The 24,737-nt window shown below is 36.5% G+C and overlaps 1 protein-coding gene across 2 annotated transcripts in view; it reads right to left on the bottom strand.

Annotated features, from left to right (window-relative positions):
• Positions 1 to 3,659: 3,659 nt before the first annotated feature.
• The window catches only part of LOC141340483 (neuroligin-4, X-linked-like), a 226,998-nt gene continuing 205,920 nt past the window's right edge, over positions 3,660 to 24,737 (bottom strand). The window contains exons 3-6 of one of the 2 annotated variants that reach the window (XR_012356581.1): positions 12,253 to 12,438; positions 10,251 to 11,040; positions 6,406 to 8,185; positions 3,660 to 5,996 (exon numbers count right to left, since the gene is read on the bottom strand). Coding sequence is in view for 1 of the 2 variants with exons in the window: in XM_073845473.1 (XP_073701574.1) it covers positions 7,330 to 8,185; positions 10,251 to 11,040; positions 12,253 to 12,438 (1,832 nt within the window). In the remaining variant the exon portion in view is untranslated. Of the gene's footprint in view, positions 8,186 to 10,250; positions 11,041 to 12,252; positions 12,439 to 24,737 lie in introns of both variants that reach the window. The other variant, XM_073845473.1, reaches the window with a different exon arrangement.

The following is a 24,737-nucleotide window of genomic DNA, read 5'->3' as shown; positions in this document are numbered from 1 at the left end:
GAAAATTAGTCCATAATCCATTATAACGCAGAAAAAAAAAAGTAGTCTGGACTGAATCAGGAGAGAAATCTGCACGGACCAAGCATGGTTTACAAGCCAAAAGAGTTCAAAACAGCTCTTATCAAATATGTGGCTGGATTTTTGATGTGAGAGACAACAGATGGTCTTTTTCACTGGAGGAAGCGTTCCCTTACGAAAAGAAATTTATTCAAGAGTGCTATTAGTATACTTCCTTTAGACTAAAAAATAAGAACAGTGGTGTGAAAAAGTGTTGGCCCCCTTCCTGATTATTATTTTTTTTTGCATGTTTGTCACACTTTGTTGTAGCTCGCAGTTCACAAGTTGTAAATACAAGTTCTACGAGGACGTGGATGCTTTTTACAAGTTGGAATCTCGTAATTACGGGAATTTCCGATATGGCGTGAACGCACCTTTATCACACCTGAGTTCAGTTTCTCTAGCCACACCCAGGCCTGATTACTGCCACACCTGTTCGCAATCAAGAAATTGCTTAAATAGGAGCTGCCTGACAAAGTGAATTAGACCAAAAATCCTCAAAAGCTACACATCATGTTGAGATCCAAAGAAATTGAGGAACAAATGAGAAAGAAAGTAATTGAGATCTATCAATCTGGAAAAGGTTATAAAGCCATTTCTAAAGCTTTGGGACTCCGGCGAACCACAGGTGAGAGCCATTATCCACAAATGGCCAAAACATGAAACAGTGGTGAACCTTCCCAGGAGTGGCCTGCCGACCAAAATTACCCCAAGAGCGCAGCGACGACGCATCCAAGAGCTCACAAAAGACCCCACAACAACATCTAAAGAACTGCAGGCCTCTCTTGCCTCAGTTAAGGTCAGTGTTCATGACTCCACCATAAGAAAGAGACCTAAATGGCAGAGTTCCAAGACGAAAACCGCTGCTGAGCAAAAAGAACATAAAGGCTCGTCTCAGTTTTGCCAGAAAGCATCTTGATGATCCCCAAGACTTTTCGGAAAATACTGTGTGGACTGATGAGCAAAAGTTGAACTTTTTGGAAGGTGTGTGTCCCATTACATCTGGCGTAAAAGTAACACAGCATTTCAGAAAAAGAACATCATACCAACAGTAAAATCTGGTGGTGGTACTGTGATGGTCTGCGGCTGTTTTGCTGCTTCTGGATCTGGAAGACTTGCTGTGATAAATGGAAACATGAATTCTGCTGTCTACCAAAAAATCCTGAAGGACAATGTCCGGCTATCTGTTGGTGACCTCAAGCTGAAGCGAACTTGGGTTCTGCAGCAGGACAATGATCCAAAATACACCAGCAAATCCACCTCTGAATGGCTGAAGAAAAACAAAATGAAGACTTTGGAGTGGCCTAGTCAAAGTCCTGACCTGAATCCTATTGAGATGCTATGCTTGAAAACCCTCCAGTGTGGCTCAATTACAACAATTCTGCCAAGATGAGTAGGACAAAATTCCTGCACAGCGCAGTAACAGACTCATTGCAAGTTATCGCAAACGCTTGATTGCAGTTGTTGCTGCTAAGGGTGGCCCAAACAGTTATTAAGTTTAGGGGGCAAACACTTTTTCACACAGGGTCATGTGGGTTTGGATTTTGTTTTCCCTTCATAATAAAAAAAATAATTCAAAAACTGCATGTTTTGTTTACTTGTGTTATCTTTGATCAATATTTAAATTTGTTTGATGATCTGAAATAAAGTGTGACAAACATGCAAAAAAATAACAAATTAGGAAGGGGGCCAACACTTTTTCACACCACTGTATGTACTTCTCAGAAATGTGCTTTATATACTTTATAGACATTTAAGTATACTTGACTTATAAGTATATTTGAGCTCTACTTGTGCTCTGAGAATCTGTGTTGTCATTGTTATACACTAGGGGAGCTATTGCACATCTTCTGTACAGTATTTCCAAAACACAAGTGAAGAAAAAAACCGAGACTACAGATGCTTCCAAATGCAATATAACACAGTCATCAGACATAAAACAGCATCAAAACCATAGATATGTAAAACTGTCAACGTTATGGAATAAAATGTCTACTCATCAAGAGGTAATAATGACTGTCAAGCTTTGGGCTGTTGATCAACTCCATCTACGTTTTAGCTTTTTGTGCAAAATGTTGTTTATTTATTTATTTTTTATTTATGACACTTACCCATATTCAAGTGTTTATAAAAAAGAATGCATGAAGCTAGAATAAAATGTTTTTTGTTATTTCTTTTGATGTTTTGTATGTTCAGATATTCATATAACAAAATATATACAAATTAATACCTAAATAGGGACATAGTCGTATACTTAAAGTATGATGTAAAGTTCACTTAAAGAAAACCTACAAGTATACTTGCATTATAAAAACTACTAAACTAGTAGTTTACTGAGACTATATTACAAAGTGTATTAAAAATGCATAAAAGGGTATTTAATTAGTAAATTATCAGTATATCTATAAGTTCACTTTCTGTATACTTGCAGTACAAAACTGAAAACCCAGATGTAAACTAGTTGTGTACTCAAAGTTTACTACTGTTATACTTTAATATACTAGAAAGTGGGTCAAATTAGTCCCAAAGAGTATTGAAATAGTACACTTGAAAAAAGTATATTTCTAGTACACTAATATTTGTATACTTACTACATAAAGTATACTTAACTTTAGTATATAAAAAATATACTTGAACTTTACTTACACTGCAAAAAATGCTTTTCTTACTTAGATCTTTTTGACTAGTTTCCAGCTAAAATATCAAAAAATTCTTAAATCGAGAACCATTTTCAAGCCAAGTAAAAATTGTCTTTTTTCACAAACAATAAGTCAAAATGAAGTAAGTTTTTGCTTAGAACAAGCAAAATAATCTGCCAATGGGGTAAGAAAAATAATATTATTTCAAACAAAAAACAAGCTTATTTTTCTTACCCCATTGGCAGATTATTTTGCTCGTTCTAAGCAAAAGCTATCTTAATTTTGACTTATTTTTACTGGAAACAAGAAAATAATTTTTACTTGTCTAGAAAATCCTTCTTGATTTAGGATTTTTTAGATATAAACTTGAAGTATACTTCTTTTTGGTAAGGGTAATTATGGATTCTGAACTATTATGATTTGTTTCAGCTTCACTGCAAAAAATGGATGCTCTGCAGTGAATGGGTGCCGTCAGAAACCACTGATAAAAACATCACAATAATTCACAACAAAACTTTTTTTGTTTTGTTTCAGGCTAAAATATCTAAAAAATCTTAAATCTAGAAGGATTTTTTGACAAGTAAAAATTATTGTCCTTTTTTTCACAAAAAATAAGTCAAAATTAAGTGAGTTTTTGCTTAAAACAAGCTAAATCACCTGCCAATGGAGTAAGCAAAATAATCTTATTTCAAGCAGACAACTAGATTAAAGACTTTTTAGATATTTTGGCTTGAAGCAAAACAAAAAATCTAAGAAAAGCATTTTTTGCAGTGTTTTGTTGTGAATTATTGTGATGTTTTTATCAGCAGTTTCTGACGGCACCCATTCACTGCAGAGCATCCACTGGTGACACGTTTTTCCAAATCATATGTAGAAACCTGAAGAAGGCCTGAGAGTGAGTACATTTTCATTTTTGGGTCAACTATTCCTTTAACACACACATTAAACAAGTGAGTGAGCAAATGAGTAAAATCTAAGTTTATTTAATTTTAGAAAAAGCAGCAAAAAGTCTCTTACATATACAGTATCCATCAACAAGCCTTTCAATGAGGCAAAACCAAATCATATTCAGGTGTTTCGTACAGCATAAAGTACAGTTTGAGGAAAGATTTGAAGAAGCAACATGATTCAGAGCGAGACTGAAACATGTACATGTCCATCAGTACCCTGTTAGGCAGACGACTGAATAATACATTTATTGACCAATAATAATTACGGCGCCATGGATCCTTTGTGAAGCTTTTGTTACAGTAAAAGTAAAAATAATGTCTGAGTACATTATGTAATGCTGTTCTTGTCAAAAAGAAAAAAATAAATAGACCACATATGAGCAATGAAAAAATAAATCTTCAAAAATCTTTATCAACATTTATAAATTATTATGCAAATGGAGCGTACTTACAAGAACTGAGCTATAGTTAGAGAAACATTATTATTTAGAAATAAGAAACAGTATGCAAACTTCTTGTTTACAGTTTACAATCACAGGAAGTTCAAATTTGAGCTCATCTCATTTTTCTGGAAAACAACAAAATCACTTTAAAGTCATTGTGTGTCATTTATAGGTGGCTTCACGTATTAACGCCTGACTCAGCCAATGACATGACTTTGGGGGCGGGACTATCTGTGTGACTGACCAATGGGACAATTTAATGATGTTTAAAGCAGAAGGAAACTATATGTGGATCTAAATATTTATCAGATTTGTTTCATGTTATGGAATAACTGATTGAAATGGAGGACTAGACAATCCACTGTCACATAAATGATGTTTTGAAATGGTCAAACATGAGGGATAAGGATGGCAAATGTACATTCAGAACTGTACACGAGCAAATGAAAAATGTTCCAAAAAGACAGGTTAATTGAAAGCAATACTACAAGCTGCAGATGAGCTTTTTACAATTTATTCTATATGCTATATACACTAAAGTAACACTATTCAGGCTGAGAGGAAGATTACTGTCAGATAAAGGCTGTCGAGCTCTAAAGGTGCTGCAAGCAATAGTTTTAACAGAATAATAGACATAAAATCTCACTACAACCTGCCAGATTTCAGTGAAACACATGCTGTGAGAAATCACAGAACTGCAAAAAATAACAGAAGACTTTAGCCAATCAGAAACACTCTCCACCTGTCAATCATATCACTGGAGGGCGGGGTTTAAAGATTTAAAGAAATGTGCAGAACGGCTGAAATCACTTCCAGCACCTTTAAGATCTGACAGCAGATCCCCTCAGATGGCACAAGAGTTTCACATTGCAACCTGATCTCGTGTTTAAAATGTAAGAAGTGAAGTTTATTCTTGAGATTACAAAGCATTCAAGAAACTTTTGCATCACACTTAGAAAGACACTGGTAATATGGTTAATTGCATTTTAGTTTGGCACAGAGATTAAATGTCTTCAGAAACCCTCTTAAATCAGCCACTGTGATCAATGCTACTGCTGGTTATGGCTGCGAAATAGACACAATCAACTGCCATAAAGCACTGCTGCACATGACACATAACTCACTTTAGATAGATAGATAGATAGATAGATAGATAGATAGATAGATAGATAGATAGATAGATAGATAGATAGATAGATAGATAGATAGATAGATAGATCAAAACCCTAGCAACACCCTGACAACTGCAGAGCAACACTATTAACCACCTACCTACCCTAGAAAAAGCAGTGCAAAGCAGCGATTAAAGGGCCAATTAGTGATGACCCTTTTAGTGATGTTACTTTCGACTGTCTTGCAACACTCTAGCAACCACCTAGTATATCCTAGCAATTGCACAGCAACACTCTATCAACCACCTGAAACACCCTAGCTACTGCCTAAAAAAACCTAGCAATGCCCTACCAACAATCTAGAGACCACCCAGAGTACCTCAGCAACGCCCTAGTAACTGCAAAACAACACTCTAACAGCCACCCTGAAATACCATAGCAACTAAATTGCAACACTCTATAATCCACATAAAAAACCTTAGTTACTGCCTAGAAAAACCTTAGCAATGCAAAACAGCAATTAAAGGATCAATTAGTGATGACCCTTGAATGCTTAGCAATACCCTAGCAACCACCCAGAATTCCCTAGCAACTGCCTAGCAGCATCCTAAAAACAAAAAATAGTTGACAAAAGCAATTAAAGGGTCAATTAGTAGTTACTTTTGGCTGCCTTGCAACACTCTATCAACCATCTAGAACACCCTAGCAGCTGCATAGCAACAACCTAGAACATCATAGTGACTGTCTAGCAACTGCATAGCAACACTCTATCAACCACGTAAAACACCCTAGCTACTGCCTAGAAAAACCCTAGCATTGCCATCCGAACAATCTAGTGACGACCCAGAATACCCCAGCAATGCCCTAGTAACTGCATAGCAACACTCTAACAACCACTTGAAATATCCTAGCAACTGAATTGCAACACTCTGTAAACCACATAATAACCCTAGTTACTGCCTAGAAAAACCTTAGCAATGCAAAACAGCAATTAAAAGATCAATTAGTGATGACCCTTGAATGCTTAGCAGCACCGTAGCAACTGCACAGAATTCCCTAGCAACTTCCTAGCAACACCCTAGAAACAAAAAATAGCTGACAAAAGCAATTATAGGGTCAATTAGTAATGTTACTTTCGACTGCCTTGCAACACTCTTTCAACCATCTAGAATACCCTAGCAGCTGCATAGCAACAACCTAGAACTTCATAGTGACTGTCTCGCAACTGCATAGCAACACTCTATCAACCACCTAAAACACCCTAGCTACTGCCTAGAAAAACCTTAGCAATGCAAAGCAGCAATTAAAGGGTCAATTAGTGATGACCCTTGAATGCTTAGCAACACCCTCGCAACCACCCAGAATTCCCTAGCAACACCCTAGTAACAAAAAATAGCTGAAAGCAGCAATTAAAGGGTAAATTAGTAATGTTACTTTCGACTGCCTTGCAACACTCTAACAAACACACAGAAAACCCTAGTAGCTGCATAGCAACAGCCTAGGACATCCTAGTGACTGCCTAGCAGCTGCATAGCAACACCCTAGGAACAAAAAAATAGCTGACAACGGAAAATAAAAGGTCAATTAGGGATGTTACTTTCGACTGTCTGGCAACACTCTAGCATCCACCTAGAATACCCTAGCAACACCCTAGCAACTGCATAGCAACTCTCCAGGTACCATCAATTGTTTAAATTGTCTATCTATCTATCTATCTATCTATCTATCTATCTATCTATCTATCTATCTATCTATCTATCTATCTATCTATCTATCTATCTATCTATCTATCTATCTATAAATCCCCACCCTCAATATGTGTTTACTGTAAATTAGCAGGTATTTGTGCTGCAATGCAAGTGTTTAGTGATAAATCATCTCACATGTTAACCAGGAAATCAGGACGCAAATAATATTTCTTCATTTACTGTACGTAATCATATTTTTTTGAAAGCTTCAGTCGTTGTACCATGAATGAGAAAATGATTACATTCACTGATCACATTATACAGGTTAATAAGTGTAACGTTACTTATTTCATAAAAGAGTCCGTAACAAAATAACACCCTCAGTATTTGTGTTCGAGCACCTGGGTGCGCATCTAAATAGTCTGTCAACTTACGGCGAGTTATACTCGTGTCGTGGAGTGTCCGTGCGGGAGGCCCGTGCTGCTTGGAGTGCTGTTCCCGAATGCGTTGAACGGGTTGTGATACGCCGGCTGCATGCCGGCAAAAGAGCTGGAAATCATGGTGATGGTGTTCGGCGTCATCAGCGGCACGTCGTCGGGCGAGCGGCGCAAAGTGAGCGCATAATCCGGAGGACAGGTCAGTCGAATCATGTCGTGGCCCTGCAGTGAATCGCAGTCGTGATCGTGGTCAAGCTGCTTCATCTGCAGGGACATCAGCTCCTCGCTCGGCACGCGGGGAATGTCGTTTGCAAGATTTCTTGGTGGACTGTGCCTGCGATTCGACTCCAGCCGGTGTTTATCCTTCTTGTAGTAGAGCGCCGCAAATGCCAGGATGTTCAAGAAGAGCAGAGACGCACCAACGGCGATCGTCACACTCAGCTCAGTCGAATAATCTCGCGCTTCGATGATCACCGTCCCGTCGGCATGCTCGGACGTCTTCTGCTGATCCGACATCTGTTTGGTGTTGGCCGGAGGAGCGGGCGGATGGCGGGTGGTCGATGGCCAGAGCTTGTTGGACAGGCGTTTGGTGTAGGAGAATGGCGTCGTGTCTTGCGGTGGGATTTTGGTCGTCGATGAAACGTACTGGAAGAGTTCATTGATGTTGTGTAGGTGCGGCACTAACTCCAACCAGAAGGCAATCTTGGTGGCTCTGTAGTGGTCACGGACTCGAGGCTTCAGGCCTATGTGCAGGTACAGCTGGTCTTTAGGGTTATACTTGGACCAGGCCACCTCCTCAAAGCGGTTTGGTTTAGTGTGGATGAACTTTGTGTCTTGAGGAACCGGCTGATTTGGATCTCTGTGAAGTAAAACAAAAAGTGTTACATTAGTAACATTTGTCAATAGGTGATGCTTTAATTTGCATTTTAAAATTCATTCTTTTAAAATATTAAAATGTTGATCATGTCAGATTTAGCAAGATAGCAACAAAAAATAGCTGAAAGCAGCAACTGGAAGGTCAATTAGTGATGTTATGTCTGACTGCCTAGCAAATGCATAGCAACACTACAACCACCCAGAATACCCTAGCAACTGCCTAGCAACATCAAAGCAACAAAAATAGCTGAAAGCACTCATTAAAATGTCAATTAGTGGTGTTACTTTCCACTAGAACACCCTAGCAACATTCTAACAACAAAAAATAACTGAAAACAGGGATTTAAGGGTCAATTAGTGGTAACATTTGACTCCCTAGCAACACCCTAGAAACAGCATAACAAAAATCAAGCAACCAAACAGAATAGCCTAGCAACTTCCCAAACAACACTCTAGCAAATAAAGGGTTAAATAGTGATGTTACTTTTTAATTGCCAAGCAAATGCATAGCAACACTCTAGCAACCACCAAGAATATCCTAGCAACTGCCTAGCAACAAAAACAGCTGAAAGCGGTCAATGCTACGTTTCAATAGCCTAAAAAAACCTAGCAACTGCATAACAACACTTTAGCAATCACCCGGAAAAGCCTATCAACTGCCTAGCAACACCCTAGCAACAAAAATAGCTGAAAGTGGCCATTAAAGGGTTAAATAGTGATGCTACTTTTGAGTGCCTAGCAACACTCTAGCAACCACATAGATTACCCTAGCCAGGGGCGTCACTGGGAATTCCGGGCCCTGTGCACTGACTCAGCTAAGGGGCCCACCTAAAAAAAGGGGTGGGGGGGGGGGTTCGCGATCGCCATACTACGTTACTGGGGCCTCGCCAGGCATTTACATTGGTTAACAACATTTATTGTGATCTTAAAATTATATTTAAATGAAAATAAAGTTTCACACCTCAGGGGCCCTCCCCCCACTTAGGGCCCGGTTAATTTAGTCCCCCTTTTCACCCAACTACGACGCCCCTGACACTAGCAACTGCCTAGCAAACCCCTGGCAAAAAAACAAAAAAAAAACAGCTTACAACAATTAATTGTCCCTTCAAATGTATTTGACAAATAGTGGTTACTTTTTAATTGTCTAGCAACACCCTAGAAACTGCACAGCAACACTTTAGCAACCACCCAGAATAACCTAGCAACTGCCTAGCAACACCCCAGCAACAAAATAGTTAAAAACAGCAATTAAAGGGACAATTAGCAGTGTTACATTTGACTTTCTAACAACTGCATAGCAACACTCTACCAACCACCCAGAATAGCCCAGCAACACCCTAGCAACACATATAGCTGAAAGTGGCAATTAATGGGTTAAATAGTGATGTTACTTTTGACTGTCTGTAAGTGATGTTCTGTTTGATTGCCCAGCAAGTACAAAGCAACACTATAGCAACCACCCAAAATACCATAGCAACTGCCTAGCAACTCCCTAGAAACTGCACAACAACACTTTAGCAACCACCCAAAATAACCTAGCAACAAAATAGTTAAAAACAGCAATTAAAGGGACAATTAGCAATGGTACATTTCACTGCCTAGCAACACTCTACCAACTACTCAGAATATCCTAGCAACTGCCTGGCAACACCCTAGCAACAAAAATAGCTGAAAGCAGCAATTAAAGGGTTAAATAGTGATGTTACTTTCGACTGTCAGTTAGTGATGTTCTATTCAATTGCAAAGCAAGTACATAGCAACCACCCAGAATACTATAGAAACTGCTAAGCAACACCCTAGCAATAAAAACAGCTGAAGATAGCAATATAAGGGTCAATCAGTAATGTTATGTTCAACTGTTAAACTACTTATTTGAATAGCAATTGCTATTCTATTAAGTTTATCTTTATATAATTTTATAATTAATTTATAAATTAATGCATTAATTTAGCCATTTAAACACATTGAAAACTAAAGTTAACCTGCAGCCTTTATGCATTTTGACAGCTTATATAAGTAGTTCACGTAAACATATGTATCCTACTCACCCAGTTTTGGCAAAGTTCGTCCAGTACGTCATGACCACGGCACTCAGCATAATGTCGTTCTTAGAAAAGTTGCAGTTAAAGAGATCGGTGGGGCCAATCATGGGAATGCCAAAAACGTACGGAAGCTCATCTCCGTGAGCCGAATCGGCCCAGGCGGGTTTCATGTCGCTCTGGCAGTGGTGATAAAAGGCATAAAAGTATGTGGGCGATCCGTACTGTGCATGCAGGTCTGCCGTCGCCACGGCCGGCGCCACCCACTGGTGATCAGTGAAAAGCGCAACCAGCGTTTTTCGGCGCATCTCCGGGTTTTCCCTGTCCGCCCAGTCCGTATACATAAACTTTATGGTTTCCCGCAGGGTGTCCTTTCCTTCCGGGTAGCCGTACAAGTGGTCGACGAATTCCGATATGGCGAACTCAAAGTCGTTGCTGGTTACTCTGTCTTCGCTGTCTAAGATCCCGTCCACAAACTTGTACCCTTCTCCCTGGTTGACTCCCAGCATTATATCGTAGTTCAGGAACTCGCCCTGCTCCATGAGAATCTGCGGGTCGTCCGGAATGACATCTCCGTCGATCACGGGTCCGAAGGCGATGTGGTATTTGGCGGGGGTGATGTTTTGCTCAATCAGCTCCTTGTAGTTTTTGTTTTGGAGGCACTCGATCAGCTCGACCGTGTCGTCTTCATTGCAGCCCACCTTCTCGGCCAGCATGCGTGTGTATTTGGCCGGCTGGTAGTTCACGGCCCAGCTGGAGAGAGCCGTCCCACTCTGAATGATCGCCTTCTTAAACAGATCTGGGACACAAACACTCGCTGTCAGATTAATACAACATCTAAACATTTAAATATCAAGATCTATGAAAAATCTATGATGATAAAAATTCAGTTTGATTCTGTGATTAATAATTTAGTGATTATATATCAATATGTCTGAATAATATTAATAATTGAAATTGAAACTGAATTAATTGAAACCCTGTTGTAATTGTTAGAATGGTCACGGATCAGCGATCTCAACATGAAACTGATCGTGCAGACCAAACTGCAAGTCGTAGATACTTGAAATTTGGAGGGATGGTAGTTCTCACACTGCATACAACGTGACCAAGGCTCGCCCCAATTGGCCTGACGGGGGCGCTACAGCGAACAAAAGTACGGAATCGCTTATAAAACCTAAACCTCCAGGCTTAAGTGTCTAATGTGTCGCTGGAATCCTTGGCTCACGGCAGATAAAACGCATGCAAATGCATGCAATTTGATCGTGAGCCTGGCAAATTTTGTGGTATTTCGCATAATTCTAGGTTTTTCACCAATCAGAACCAAACTAGTGCAAGATCATCTTTCTGAAGAAAAAAAAAACCTTGGTGGCGCTATAAGAGGTAAAAAAAACATTTGTCCTATCAGCATGAAAATCGTTGTGCACAGTTTTGGTCCAAAGTGCCATAAGTGTCTATAAGGACATTTGCGTATCTAAAAAAACATTAGCCTTTGAAATTTGAGCACCTGTTAGACGAGGTTAACAGACAAGGCCGATCGGAACAAAACTCTGCAAACTAGTCTGAGTTTTTTGCTTAGTCTGGAAAAAAAACATTGCAGTACAGTTCTCTGGACTTTCTAGGCCAATAGTTATCAATATATATATATATATATATATATATATATTTACCCTTTGGAAAGCTATAACGACATTGTTTATAAAAGGGGCCTCTCAGAATTTACAAAAAAACTATAAAGCCTAAAGGAAAACTTTAAGGAAAATGAATGAAATAAAAAAAAAACACAGGGAGCCCTTAAAGGTTCTCTTTTCTTGATCAGCACTTCTCACAAGTTTGAGAAGATGGTTTGTGTATGTTGTTTTGCCAAATACTTGCCATATGAGTGACAAGTTTGTGCGGAGCAGCATTTACTCTGAATATACTATGCAAATCATAAAGTACGATATCAATATTTAGATTAATCATGCAGCCCTATATATCCATGCACTTAATCCTAATATCTACAGCAGACCTTCAGAGTAGTGTGAGAGGGTCAGCAGACTGACACAGGAGGCCCCTGCTCCGGAGCCGAAGATGGTCACTCGCTCCGGATCGCCGTTAAAAGCCTGAATGTTTTCCTTCACCCAGCGCAGAGCCTGGATCTGATCCAACAGACCGTAATTCCCTTTGGCTGCTTGATCTCCAGTGCTGAGGAAACCTGAAACACAGCAACAGCTGAAAGATCAGGAAACGCTGCAGTGTACATGTGTTTGAATATTCATCAGAGTTTAAGCTGATGGACACAAACTGACATCTGTAGGAGATTTATTTGGGATGATGGCCATTTTGCTTCTGATTCAGAATCACATTAACTAAAACTAATACAATTAAAAACATTTTTGTTAACTGAAATAAAAGAAAATATTTTTTTAGTACCAAAGTAACTGAAACTGAAAATAAAAATGAAAATTTTAAAACAAAATTAAAAGGATTACAAACTATTGATATAAAACAAATAAAAATGAAAAAACATGTTTTTTGTAAACTTAAAATAATAAAAAAACACTCAATGTATTTCAGTTTGTTAAACATATATTTGTTTGATTTACCAAAGTACTACATTTACGAAGAATAAAAATAATTAAAAATACAGACATATTAAAAAATTACATAAATTATAAAAACACAACAAAATCAATTTCAAATTAAAATGAAAACAGAAAATATAAAAACAACCTAAATTAAAATATTTATAAAACCATAATAGTATATCAATGATACTCTAATAACACTAAACTACAACCATAAAAATCCCAAAACCCAAATTGTCATTCAAAAGCGTGTGTGGCAAATTGTTTGATTTAAAACAGGACTTTAAAGTGTGTGTCGTGAATCATTCTTTCCGAAACTGGACTTTAAAGCGCATGTTGTGAATCGTTCGATCCGAAAAGGGATTTTAAAGTGTGTGTCGCGAATTGTTCGATCCGAAATGGGACTTTAAAGTGTGTGTCGTGAATCGTTCGATCCGAAAAGGGACTTTAAAACACATGTCGCGAATCGTTCCATCCGAAACTGGACTTTAAAGTGTGTGTTGTGAATCATTCTATCCGAAACTGGACTTTAAAGCGCATGTTGTGAATCGTTCGATTCAAAAAGTGACTTTAAAGTGCGTGTGGCAAATCGTTAAGCACGTTCATCGTATATCACGAATTGTTTGATTCAAAATGGCACTTTAAAATGCGTGTCACGAATCGTTTTAATCAAAACGGCACTTTAAAGCACGTATGGCGAATCTTCGATTCAAAACAGGACTTTAAAGCGCGTGTAGCGAATTGTTCGATCCGAAAAAGGACTTTAAAGCGCGTGTAGCGAATCGTTCGTTCCGAAGTGGCACTTTTAAACGCGTATTGCGATCGTTCGATTCAAACTTGTATCACGAATCGTTTTAGTTAAAACGGCACTTTAAAACGCCTGTTGAGTCCTTTGATTCAAAATTGGACTTTGGACCGCCTATCGCGAATGGTTAGATCCGAAATGGGACTTTAAAGTGTGTGTCGCGAATCATTTGATCCGAAACGGGACTTTAAAGTGCGTGTCGTGAATCGTTCATTCCGAAGTGGCACTTTTAAACGCGTATAGCGAATCGTTCGATTCAAACTTGTATCACGAATCGTTTTAGTTAAAATGGCACTTTAAAACGCCTGTTGAGTCCTTTGATTCAAAATTGGACTTTGGACCGCCTATCGTGAATGGTTAGATCCGAAATGGGACTTTAAAGTGTGTGTCACAAATCATTTGATCTGAAACGGGACTTTAAAGTGCGTGTCGCGAATCGTTTGTTCCGAAGTGGCACTTTTTAACACATATTGCGAATCACTTGATTCAAACTTGTATCACGAATCGTTTTAGTTAAAACGGCACTTTAAAACGCCTGTTGAGTCCTTTGATTCAAAATTGGACTTTGGACTGCCTATCGCGAATGGTTAGATCCGAAACGGGACTTTAAAGTGTGTGTCGCGAATCATTTGATCTGAAACGGGACTTTAAAGTGCGTTTCGCGAATCGTTTGTTCCGAAGTGACACTTTTTAACACATATTGCGAATCACTTGATTCAAACTTGTATCACGAATCGTTTTAGTTAAAACGGCACTTTAAAACGCCTGTTGAGTCCTTTGATTCAAAATTGGACTTTGGACCGCCTATCGCGAATGGTTAGATCCGAAACGGGACTTTAAAGTGTGTGTCGCGAATCGTTCGTTCCGAAGTGGCACTTTTAAACGCGTATAGCGAATCGTTCGATTCAAACTTGTATCACGAATCGTTTTAGTTAAAATGGCACTTTAAAACGCCTGTTGAGTTCTTTGATTCAAAATTGGACTTTGGACCGCCTATCGCGAATGGTTAGATCCGAAATGGGACTTTAAAGTGTGTGTCGCGAATCATTTGATCCGAAACGGGACTTTAAAGTGTGTCGCGAATCGTTCGTTCCGAAGTGGCACTTTTAAACGCGTATTGCGATCGTTCGATTCAAACTTGTATCACGAATCGTTTTAGTTAAAACGGCACTTTAAAACGCCTGTTGAGTCCTTTGATTCAAAATTGGACTTTGGACCGCCTATCGTGAATGGTTAGATCCGAAATGGGACTTTAAAGTGTGTGTCGCGAATCATTTGATCCGAAACGGGACTTTAAAGTGCGTGTCGTGAATCGTTCGTTCCGAAGTGGCACTTTTAAACGCGTATAGCGAATCGTTCGATTCAAACTTGTATCACGAATCGTTTTAGTTAAAACGCCACTTTAAAACGCCTGTTGAGTCCTTTGATTCAAAATTGGACTTTGGACCGCCTATCGCGAATGGTTAGATCCGAAATGGGACTTTAAAGTGTGTGTCACAAATCATTTGATCCGAAACGGGACTTTAAAGTGTGTGTCGTGAATCGTTCGTTCCGAAGTGGCACTTTTAAACGCGTATAGCGAATCGTTCGATTCAAACTTGTATCACGAATTGTTTTAGTTAAAACGCCACTTTAAAACGCCTGTTGAGTCCTTTGATTCAAAATTGGATTTTGGACCGCCTATCGCGAATGGTTAGATCCGAAATGGGATTTTAAAGCGCGTGTCGCGAATCGTTCGATCCGAAACGGCACTTTTAAACGCGTATTGCGAATCGTTCGATTCAAACTTGTATCACGAATCATTTTAGTCAAAACGGCACTTTAAAACGCCTGTTGAGTCCTTTGATTCAAAATTGGTCTTTGGACCGCCTATCGCGAATGGTTCGATCCGAAACGGGACTTTAAAGTGTGTGTCGCGAATCGTTCGTTCCGAAGTGGCACTTTTAAACGCGTATAGCGAATCGCTCGATTCAAACTTGTATCACAAATCGTTTTAGTTAAAACGCCACTTTAAAACGCCACTTTAAAACGCCTGTTGAGTCCTTTGATTCAAAATTGGACTTTGGACCGCCTATCGTGAATGGTTAGATCCGAAATGGGACTTTAAAGTGTGTGTCGCGAATCATTTGATCCGAAACGGGACTTTAAAGTGCGTGTCGTGAATCGTTCGTTCCGAAGTGGCACTTTTAAACGCGTATTGCGAATTGTTCGATTCAAACTTGTATCACGAATCGTTTTAGTTAAAACGCCACTTTAAAACGCCTGTTGAGTCCTTTGATTCAAAATTGGACTTTGGACCGCCTATCGCGAATGGTTAGATCCGAAATGGGACTTTAAAGTGTGTGTCGCGAATCATTTGATCCGAAACGGGACTTTAAAGTGTGTGTCGCGAATCGTTCGTTCCGAAGTGGCACTTTTAAACGCGTATAGCGAATCGTTCGATTCAAACTTGTATCACGAATCGTTTTAGTTAAAACGCCACTTTAAAACGCCTGTTGAGTCCTTTGATTCAAAATTGGACTTTGGACCGCCTATCGCGAATGGTTAGATCCGAAATGGGACTTTAAAGTGTGTGTCACAAATCATTTGATCCGAAACGGGACTTTAAAGTGTGTGTCGCGAATCGTTCGTTCCGAAGTGGCACTTTTAAACGCGTATAGCGAATCGTTCGATTCAAACTTGTATCACGAATTGTTTTAGTTAAAACGCCACTTTAAAACGCCTGTTGAGTCCTTTGATTCAAAATTGGATTTTGGACCGCCTATCGCGAATGGTTAGATCCGAAATGGGATTTTAAAGCGCGTGTCGCGAATCGTTCGATCCGAAACGGCACTTTTAAACGCGTATTGCGAATCGTTCGATTCAAACTTGTATCACGAATTGTTTTAGTTAAAACGCCACTTTAAAACGCCTGTTGAGTCCTTTGATTCAAAATTGGATTTTGGACCGCCTATCGCGAATGGTTAGATCCGAAATGGGATTTTAAAGCGCGTGTCGCGAATCGTTCGTTCCGAAGTGGCACTTTTAAACGCGTATAGCGAATCGCTCGATTCAAACTTGTATCACAAATCGTTTTAGTTAAAACGCCACTTTAAAACGCCACTTTAAAACGCCTGTTGAGTCCTTTGATTCAAAATTGGACTTTGGACCGCCTATCGTGAATGGTTAGATCCGAAATGGGACTTTAAAGTGTGTGTCGCGAATCATTTGATCCGAAACGGGACTTTAAAGTGCGTGTCGTGAATCGTTCGTTCCGAATTGGCACTTTTTAACACATATTGCGAATCGCTTGATTCAAACTTGTATCACGAATCGTTTTAGTTAAAACGGCACTTTAAAACGCCTGTTGAGTCCTTTGATTCAAAATTGGACTTTGGACCGCCTATCGCGAATGGTTAGATCCGAAATGGGACTTTAAAGTGTGTGTCGCGACTCATTTAGATCCGAAACGGGACTTTAAAGTGCGTGTCGTAAATCGTTCGTTCCGAATTGGCACTTTTTAACACATATTGCGAATCGCTTGATTCAAACTTGTATCACGAATCGTTTTAGTTAAAACGCCACTTTAAAACGCCTGTTGAGTCCTTTGATTCAAAATTGGACTTTGGACCGCCTATCGCGAATGGTTAGATCCGAAATGGGACTTTAAAGTGTGTGTCGCGACTCATTTAGATCCGAAACGGGACTTTAAAGTGCGTGTCGTGAATCGTTCGTTCCGAATTGGCACTTTTTAACACATATTGCGAATCGCTTGATTCAAACTTGTATCACGAATCGTTTTAGTTAAAACGCCACTTTAAAACGCCTGTTGAGTCCTTTGATTCAAAATTGGACTTTGGACCGCCTATCGCGAATGGTTAGATCCGAAACGGGACTTTAAAGTGTGTGTCACAAATCATTTGATCCGAAACGGGACTTTAAAGTGTGTGTCGCGAATCGTTCGTTCCGAAGTGGCACTTTTAAACGCGTATAGCGAATCGTTCGATTCAAACTTGTATCACGAATTGTTTTAGTTAAAACGCCACTTTAAAACGCCTGTTGAGTCCTTTGATTCAAAATTGGATTTTGGACCGCCTATCGCGAATGGTTAGATCCGAAATGGGATTTTAAAGCGCGTGTCGCGAATCGTTCGATCCGAAACGGCACTTTTAAACGCGTATTGCGAATCGTTCGATTCAAACTTGTATCACGAATTGTTTTAGTTAAAACGCCACTTTAAAACGCCTGTTGAGTCCTTTGATTCAAAATTGGATTTTGGACCGCCTATCGCGAATGGTTAGATCCGAAATGGGATTTTAAAGCGCGTGTCGCGAATCGTTCGTTCCGAAGTGGCACTTTTAAACGCGTATAGCGAATCGCTCGATTCAAACTTGTATCACAAATCGTTTTAGTTAAAACGCCACTTTAAAACGCCACTTTAAAACGCCTGTTGAGTCCTTTGATTCAAAATTGGACTTTGGACCGCCTATCGTGAATGGTTAGATCCGAAATGGGACTTTAAAGTGTGTGTCGCGAATCATTTGATCCGAAATGGGACTTTAAAGTGCGTGTCGTGAATCGTTCGTTCCGAATTGGCACTTTTTAACACATATTGCGAATCGCTTGATTCAAACTTGTATCACGAATCGTTTTAGTTAAAACGGCACTTTAAAACGCCTGTTGAGTCCTTTGATTCAAAATTGGACTTTGGACCGCCTATCGCGAATGGTTAGATCCGAAATGGGACTTTAAAGTGTGTGTCGCGACTCATTTAGATCCGAAACGGGACTTTAAAGTGCGTGTCGTAAATCGTTCGTTCCGAATTGGCACTTTTTAACACATATTGCGAATCGCTTGATTCAAACTTGTATCACGAATCGTTTTAGTTAAAACGCCACTTTAAAACGCCTGTTGAGTCCTTTGATTCAAAATTGGACTTTGGACCGCCTATCGCGAATGGTTAGATCCGAAATGGGACTTTAAAGTGTGTGTCGCGACTCATTTAGATCCGAAACGGGACTTTAAAGTGCGTGTCGTGAATCGTTCGTTCCGAATTGGCACTTTTTAACACATATTGCGAATCGCTTGATTCAAACTTGTATCACGAATCGTTTTAGTTAAAATGGCACTTTAAAACGCCTGTTGAGTCCTTTGATTCAAAATTGGACTTTGGACCGCCTATCGCGAATGGTTAGATCCGAAACGGGACTTTAAAGTGTGTGTCGCGAATCGTTCGTTCCGAAGTGGCACTTTTAAACGCGTATAGCGAATCGCTCGATTCAAACTTGTATCACAAATCGTTTTAGTTAAAACGCCACTTTAAAACGCCTGTTGAGTCCTTTGATTCAAAATTGGATTTTGGACCGCCTATCGCGAATGGTTAGATCCGAAATGGGATTTTAAAGCGCGTGCCGCGAATCGTTCGATCCGAAACGGCACTTTTAAACGCGTATTGCGAATCGTTCGATTCAAACTTGTATCACGAATCATTTTAGTCAAAACGGCACTTTAAAACGCCTGTTGAGTCCTTAGATTCAAAATGGGACTTTGGACCGCCTATCGCGAATGTTCCATTCAAAACGGCACTTTGAAATGTGTATGGCGAATCGTTTTAATCAAAACAGGACGTGCATAAGTCACTTTTAAATCATCTTCACTTGATCTCAATGTAAGTATCAGTCGCTTCTCAAGATATGAAACGGCAAACTCAATTTCCCTTCAATCTGCCCTTGAGGATCATCACTATCATCTGTGAGAGGTGTGCTGATGCAAGGAGACATTTGGGTGGATTAGCGCATCACTAAACACCCGTTAATGCGTTTAGATTTCCTTTAGCTCCAGTATTTCAACAAAAGTGCGATAGATACACAAGAGCTGGATTTTTTGCATGTTATTTATTGATGAGCTTCATCCATCATGCTTGTGCATCTGTGAAGACGCTGCATTATTAATTCCAGCGTTGACCTTCACCTTTGATGCATATATCTCCTGACTCCAGGCCAGCGTTTGATAAAGGTTAATTGAAGTCCTCGTCGGTGATGTAGGACTTCCAACAGGGCAATTTATTCCTGAGCAATAAACACACTGGTGTCCTTCAATGAGCCATGGAGCCATTACCACAAAGGTTCGGCTGTTCTACATCTCCAAAAGTGCCTGCTTATCTACGACGGCGAAGCAGCTAAACGAGCTCTTTAACATCTGATGTCTAATGAGATGGATTCTGAAGTCATCTGTTTATTTTGTGGCAAAATGCCATGAGGAAGCAGCATTCATCACACGCTAAACGCGCCTTGTGTTGCTTGTTTTCCCAACACTGAATCTATCAGAGATAGAGTGGAGCTGAGAAGTTCACATGAGAAGATTGATTATTTACACTATAGAACAATATTAAATATTATGCATATTCACCATGAAAAAGAAACAAAAAAATGAACAAAATATAAAAAAGTAAGCGTATTTTATTTCATTTCATTTCAGCATTTAAATTTTTTTGTTTAGTTATAATTGTATTAACACAGTTTTCTCCAAATATGAAAATATTATAATATTATTTACACTATTACCAAATATTTTGCATATTCACCATAAAAAAATAATTACTTAAAATAAAATAAGCATTATTTTATTTATTTATTAATAGTTTTTAGTATTTTATGACAGATGATAGTGTTGATCCTCAAGGGCAGATTTTTTATATATATATATAATAATAAATAATTTTAGTAAATTTTCGTAAAAAATCATTTAGTAAAATTATATTTTAGTACAAATGTTATTTATTCCTTAATAGTTTTAGTTTATTTACATTTAGTTATTCTAATATTTCAAGTTAAACTAAATGAAAATAAAGTGCTAACAAATAAATCAAAATACTTATAAAAATTATAATTATGTGTTATGAAGCTGTTTTATCAAAAAAAAAAAAAGATATATTGTGCACATTCACCATAAAATAATAATATTACAATGTTACTTAAAATAAAATAGACATTAAATTAAGTACAATGTAAAAAGTAAGCTTATTTGTTTTAGTTATTTGAAGTGACAAAAACTTATTTCACATTTTTAGTTTGACTATGAAATATATATTTTTATTTTATTTGGATAATTTTTTGAACTCAAATTTAAAATCCATTTCATGCTTTTAAAATATTATTAAAATATTTTTTAAAATATATATTTATACTTTATATTTGATCTTATTTTAGTTAATGGTTATTTTATTTCAAGTAACATTTTTTGTTTATTTTAATTGTAGTTAAAATGTTAGTGATTTTGTTGAGTTTTTGACACTTTGTATAAGTTCTGAATATATATTTTTATTTTATTTTAATTATTATTAAAAAAAAATCTAAAATCCATGTTTTATATTTTTTTAAGTACATATACTTTATATTTTTTCAATTTGATTTTATTTTAGTTAATGCTTATTTTATTTCAAGTAACATTTTTTCTTATGGTTTTAAAATGAAGCTTTGATCACAGCAATAAATTATATTTTGACATATATTCACATTTTTTTTTACAATATTTTTGGTCAAATAAATCCAACCTTGCTAAAGAGAAGAGACTTTTAAACAGTATTGCATTTCAGTTAAATTCAGTTTTTGCTCCAAAGCAGCATTTTAGATAATATAACACAGGAAAGATTATAGAAAAGGGATGAAAAACAGTCTTTCACAGTGACCTCAAGATGTAATGGACTTTCAGCCTTCAAATGAGCTCTGTTATCTGCAATCGCCAACATCTTCTAAGCAGATCAGTCTCTAATGTCTGTCTTTATGACAGAAATATTTAGCCTTGAGATTACATAAAATGTCAGCTGAATTTCTGAAAGGATCAGACGATCTGTCTCCACTGGATCGTTTTGCCCCTAAAACACCGTGAATCTGTGGATATCTTTAAAGTACTGGAGCCAGAGAGACGAGACAAAGATTTCTAGGCTTTGGATTAAAAATATCCAGCAGCCAGATCCATCTAATCAATCTAAAACCAATCCAATGTGAGTTAGTGCATGCTACTATTTAAGAAAAGATGTCTCTTTTGCTCAGCAAGGCCGGGTTTGTTTCATTAAAAATACAGGACAAATTGTGAAATATTATTGCAATTTAAAACAACTGTTTTCTATGTGACTATCTGTTCAAATGTAATTTATTTCTGTGATCAAAGTTGAATTTTCAGCATCATTGCTGCAGTCTTCAGTGTTCTTCAGAAATCATTCTAATATTCTGATTTGCTGCTCAAGAATTTGCTACTTGACAGAATAAACCTTAACTAAAATGAAATAAAATGTAACAAAAAGTTAAAAAAAAAAAATGTATTAAAATAAATAAAACTAAAATAAAATTAATAAAACCATATAGATATATTTAACTAAAACTAAAATTAAAATGAAAAATAAAAATAAAAACTCAAATTTAAAATATTAATATTAATACTATCGTATTAATATTAAATTAAATTAATTAAAATTAATTAAATATGTAAATAAATTTTTTTTTAAAAATGACATTTTATTTTTTTAGCTAGCTGTCAAGGCATCATTCTCAACTAGATGCATTAAAATAACTGAAAACTAAAACAAAAATCAATAAAAACACATTATTTTTTAATAAATAAAAAAACTCATATTCATTCAATAAAAATACAGTAAAAAAGGTAAAAAATTGAAAGTTTAAAATAACCCTTTTTTCATGTGAATATCTGTTCAGATGTAATTTATTTTTGTGATCAAAGCTGAATTTTCAGCATTATTACTTCAGCCTTTAGTATCACATGATTCTTCAGAAATCATTTTAATATACTGATTTGTTGCTTAAGACATTCTTGCTACTTGACAGAATTAACCTAAACTAAAATTAAATAACATTTAACAAAAATGTAAAAAAAAAAAAAAAAATTTCAACTGTCAAGGCATCATTTCTCATTTCTCAACTTAATGTAATAAATATATAAAACTAAAATAAAAAGGTATAAAACCATATAGATATATTTTAAAACAATATTAATAAAACCGACGAAAACACACAACAAAATTACTACAATTTTAACTGAAATTAAAATGAAAACAAAAAATACAGTCAAATTCAAAATATTAATACTATCTCACCTTCTGCTCACCGAGGTTGCATTTATTTGATTAAACATACAGTAAAAAGGGCATTTATTCAATTAAAAATGCAGCAAAAAAAAAATAAAAATTGCTAAATAATATTAAAGTTTAAAATAACCATTTTCTATGTGAATATCTTTTCAAATGTAATTTATTTCTGTGATCAAAACTTATTTTTTTAAGCTAGCTGTCAAGGCATCATTTCTCATTTCTCAACTTTTATGTATTAAAATAACTAAAACTAAAATAAAAAAATAATAAAACCATAAAGATATATTTTAAAAAAATAATAATAAAACTGACAAAAACACACAATAAAATTACCACAATTCTAACTAAAATAAAAATGAAAACTCAAATTAAAAATATTAATATTAATACTATCTCACCTACTGCTTACCAAGGTTGTGAAAAAACAAAAACTTAAAAATTAAATTAATTCGATCAACAAAAGCAGTAAAAAGGGTAAAAATTGCAAAATAATATTAAATTATTTAAAATAACCATTTCCATGTGAATATATGTTAAAATGTAAATACATTTCTGTGATCAAAAGCTAAAATTAAATTAAATGAAATGAAAAAAAGTTGACTTATTTTTTATTTTTGTTTAAATAAATACAACAAAAATAAAAATTAATAAAATCATAGATGTATTTAAAAAAAAATATTAATAAAACTGACGAAAACACACAACAAAATTACTACAATTTTAACTAAAATTAAAATGAAAACAAAAAATAAAAAGTCAAATTCAAAATATTAATATTAATATTAATACTATCTCACCTTCTGCTCACCAAGGTTGCATTTATTCGATTAAAAAAACAGTAAAAAATGTATAAATTGCAAAATAATATTAAAGTTTAAAATAACCATTTTCTATGTGGATATCTGTAAAAATCTAATTTATTTCTGTGATCAAAGCTGAACTTTCAGAATCATTACTCCAGTCTTCAGTGTCACATGATCCTTCAGAAATCATTCTAATTTGCTTCTCAACAAACATTTCTGATTATTATCAAGCATAATTATTATAAACTTTTGACTAGTAGTGCATTTTCCGACATCATTTGGCAATGCAAAATAATTGTGTATGTGACTTTGAGCTGTGAATTTCATGAGAAGTCAGTCTCTTGGTCGGAAAACAATGAGGCCTCGTTCAAAATATCACACCGTTTTGTGCGAAAGATCTGATCATAATGACCAAGAGTGCATTGGGTCTGAACCTGAAGGCTGTTGGGATGCATTTGGATTCTGTTTGGTTCTAAATTCCCCACAGAGAAAAGACACTGCTCTCTTCTTGTTCTTCTTCAAAGAGAGATGTTGTTGAAAGCGGCATTTTTGGTCTCTAATTCAGTGCCAAGAACCTCAGGACCTTCAGACCAAATTTAATATCTTGATGAGAAAGAAAGCCGTAACAGCCTGACGATTTGCTGAATTCATCAAGGCCATCGCATTCAAAACTCACTGAAGGCAGAAAAATTGATTTTAAAAAATCATACTGTATAAATATAAACTGGATGTGCGGATTCAAAAGGAATGAGTGATAAATCTGTGTCTGAGAGCTGCTTTGCATTCGTTTATGAGTATTTATGAGTATTATAAGCTTTCAAATCCCCACTCAGTACTTCTGTTCAAAGAAACTGAATTACGAACTTGTAATGGCCAAAAACCTTCATTATGAACATCAATAAAATATCATTGAATGAACATCTGAAGGCTTTCTAACGTCATGCAAGAAAAGCGTTTACAGGTTTCATTATGTTTAGAGTTTTAAAGAAGTATTTTCTGCTCACCAAGGTTAGATTTATTTGAACAAACATATTGTAAAAATTGTGAAATATTTTTGTAATTTAAAATAGCTGTTTTCTGTGTGAATATTTGTTACAATATAATTTATTTCTGTGATCAAAACTGAATTTTTAAAAACTTAAAAAAATGTTATTTGAAATAAAATAACCATTAACTAAAATAAAATAAAATGCAAAGTATATATATATATATATATATATATATATATATATATAT

The sequence above is a fragment of the Garra rufa genome, chromosome 8, assembly GCF_049309525.1.
Source record: "Garra rufa chromosome 8, GarRuf1.0, whole genome shotgun sequence".
Classification (NCBI taxonomy): Eukaryota; Metazoa; Chordata; class Actinopteri; order Cypriniformes; family Cyprinidae; genus Garra; species Garra rufa.
The sequence above is the reverse complement of the archived record's forward strand: the minus strand, read 5'-3'. Positions and strand labels throughout refer to the sequence as shown.